This window comes from Amphimedon queenslandica, unplaced genomic scaffold (genome assembly GCF_000090795.2).
Source record: "Amphimedon queenslandica unplaced genomic scaffold, v1.1 AMPQUscaffold_11596, whole genome shotgun sequence".
Classification (NCBI taxonomy): Eukaryota; Metazoa; Porifera; class Demospongiae; order Haplosclerida; family Niphatidae; genus Amphimedon; species Amphimedon queenslandica.
Window position 1 is genome coordinate 6,356 of NW_003548162.1, and position 3,086 is coordinate 9,441.

Genomic DNA, 3,086 nt, shown 5'->3' on the forward strand with positions numbered 1-3,086 from the left:
TCTTGAAAAATCAACCTCAACCCTACCTATAGGCTACCGCCTATATAATACTCTATATTTGTTTGATGATTATATCATTAATTATGGCCACAGTAAGTACTTTCTTTACTCAATATAAATGAATGCTTGGCAATGCATCCTTTGTTGTGTGAATGCATGTTCTCACTAACAATACAAAAATAATTGTCTGCACATTGGAATTTATTCATGTGGTCTATTAATGTGTATTGGCACAATGCAGGTCTCGTAAAAGAAACTTAATTCAGAATGGCATGAGTCAGCAAATTGAACGGTGTATGTCTAAATTACATGTACAGTGTATGGACATATACTTGTATGAGTCAATCATAGCTTAATATGCATTGTGGAGCTATACATGCCTTTTATGTATATTAATTGTTGATAAATGCATGTATGCTACTGTCAATTTGTTAGTACATGTTGTATAATTTCACATTCATAATTTACACAGGTACATATTTTACACAAGGACTTCAATGTGGTGAGAATAAAGCCAGACTTGGAAAGAGATTTAAAAGGTGAAGTGTTATTCCTCTTTGTGAGCAGATGTATCTTTATAGTGGTTTGTAATGTATGTTTGTGACAAACATAAGTTACATCATGCATATACATGTACAAAGCCTGTGTGTTTACATTGCTTCCTGTTGATGTTTATTTCTTACTTTGCTTTAAGGCATTTTTAACTGCAAATGATTTAATGATTCTGCAATAAGGTGTAATACAATACTTTCATAGCATGGTAAATGTCTAAGGCTATTGTCTGATTTCGTTTGTGGTAACTTAATTAATTTCTTTTAAATAAACATTGTGGTAACATAATGTTTTTTTGTAACTTTTTGATCAGTAGTGCTTTCACACTGGATGAGACGCCAGTTTCCAGCTGCACAGGTTTCATATTGTTATAGTTTTAGCAATTGAATACATAGTAAGATATAATATTGTGAGTTTTTTATAATTGTATTACAGATCATGATCCAAGGCTTTAAATCTTTTTGATGATTAATATTGATTATTTGATTAACTATGGCCACAGTATGTATTTTCTTTAATTTTCTTCTATTTACTTTAATATCCATGGATTTATAGTTAGTATTAAAAATTTAATGTTGGACTTCTACATTTCATATTTACTTTGGTAGATTATGAATGACGATGGCACTGTGCATGTTTGTGTACGTATTCAGTATGTCCTTAATAATGACTATTAGGTAAAATTTAATTTTTTTAAATCATGCATTATGATGTGAATTTTTCATCTAGAAATATTGAAAGAAACTAAAGGGAATAATTATTTATGTCTTGTCAAACACTTGGCATTGCTAATGTATTTTCATCCTGGCTTTACACTGATGTATTTTTAATTCATAGTTTGATTTCTTTTATTAACATTTATTATTATAATGACAAGTTTTTAAAGTACATGTAGTTAATAAAAGTTATAGTTCTTGACTGAGGCCCGTCGGGACCTCGGCCTACGGCCCCTACCTCCACCCCTGCCAGTTCTCCTTGTTAAATTGGCATACTATTACAGAATATAAATATAATATTAAGTACATCATAGTAAAGACTTACTATTTGTCTGTTCATATCCCTGAGCTGGGCATTAATGTGCTGCCTTTGCTGTTGCAGCAAAGGCAGTTCTGGGGCAGGAGGGGCTCCTCGTGGAGGGAGCACAGGTGCCACTCCATGAGGAAGCACCGGCAGGCATCCATCTACTGGAGGCGGCGGGCCTCCAGCTCTTGGGAGTGCTGGAGGTGGTGGTGGAGGCCCTTCATCTCCAGCCAATGGAGGTGGCAGACCTCCAGCTGCTGGTAGAGCTAGTGGCGGTAGCGGGCCTCCAGGAGGTGGTGGTGAAGGCCCTCCATCTCTAGCTACTGGAGGTGGCCGACTTCCAGCTGCTGGTAGAGCTGGTGGTGGTAGCGGGCCTCCAGGAGGTGGTGGTGGAGGCCCTCTATCTCCATCTACTGAAGGTGGCGGACCTCCATCTACTAATGGTAGAGGTGGTGGTGGCGGGCCTCTGGGAGGTGGTGGTGGTGGTGGTGGTGGAGGCTCTCCAGCTAATGGTGGTCCACCATGATACTCATCATAATCCATATACTACCAAACAATGTGAAATTATAATGATAGCTAATGTAATTTTGTGAATGAACTAACTTGCTGCTTTTGAGAAAAAAGATTGTAAAACTGCGGGAAAGTTAGCGGGAGCTGTGAGTGTGAGTGGAGAAATGGCAACTGAAGCTGCATGTAAACTTAAATAGTTTTAGAACAGGAAATAGATTTTAGTAATGTTCAATAATGATTAATATTATTATGAGCTATTATAGGCTATGAATATAATTAATGATTCAAAAATTAAAGGAAATAATTGTATGATGACTGTTTTTATAATGCGGTAGGTCTTCTTATAGTTCTTATTTCAAAATTCTTTTCTTCCAGCAATGAACTGATACCTAAGTCAAAAATTATAATTATTAATAAAAAGGATTATTATTATTAATTAATAATGATGAATAATTATAAGCGAGGCTATGAATATACTTAATGATTCAATAATTCATAAAAATTTATAATGTCATAAATTATTTAAAATTTTTATCAACAATAAAAAAAAATACTGACACGGAGTAGGTCCGTTTGTGAGCTGGTCTCGAAGACCCAGAAGATGACTACAGAGAGTAGCTCTCCAGTGGAAAAGAAGGGACGCAGCAGGCCAAGAAAGATCCCAAAGTGAGATGGTATTTCTTTCTCCCAGGTGGAGAGCATTTTCGATTCTGTTGAGAGTAAGATATTTGCGACTGTAAAAGATGTCGTTACTGCTGCGCTGTGTCTCCCTTAAAAGATCTTGTTCAGGATCAACTTGCATCGTTCCAGAAGTGTCTTTCTGACTTGGAGAGTGAGTTTAAAGCTCAGATTGATGAGCTACAAGAGTCAGTGGCGCTTCTTCGAGAACAAGCTGAGCGGCAGCATCCCGGGTCTCTTCCAGCTGCACTTGTACCAGAAGGTGGCCACGATCTATCTGATCCTGTCAGTAGTAATTCACAGTAGCTCCAATATATCAACCCTTC

At 36.9% G+C, this 3,086-nt stretch overlaps 1 protein-coding gene across 1 annotated transcript; it reads right to left on the reverse strand.

The window, feature by feature from the left end:
* Positions 1–1,447: 1,447 nt before the first annotated feature.
* Positions 1,448–2,115, reverse strand: LOC109589153 (formin-like protein 20). The gene is made up of 2 exons (XM_020005268.1): positions 1,594–2,115; positions 1,448–1,543 (listed from the first exon to the last, which is right to left on the reverse strand). Exons 1-2 carry the CDS (start codon positions 2,113–2,115, stop codon positions 1,448–1,450), a joined length of 618 nt encoding a protein of 205 aa, XP_019860827.1.
* Between the last annotated feature and the right edge of the window lie 971 nt (positions 2,116–3,086).

Coding starts and splice junctions, on each gene's coding strand:
- LOC109589153 (XM_020005268.1), bottom strand. CDS start 2,115: ATGGATTATGATGAGTATCATGGTGGACCACCATTAGCTGGAGAGCCT. Junction 1,544..1,593: donor GGGATATGAACAGACAAATA/GTAAGTCTTTAC, acceptor ATTCTGTAATAG/TATGCCAATTTAACAAGGAG.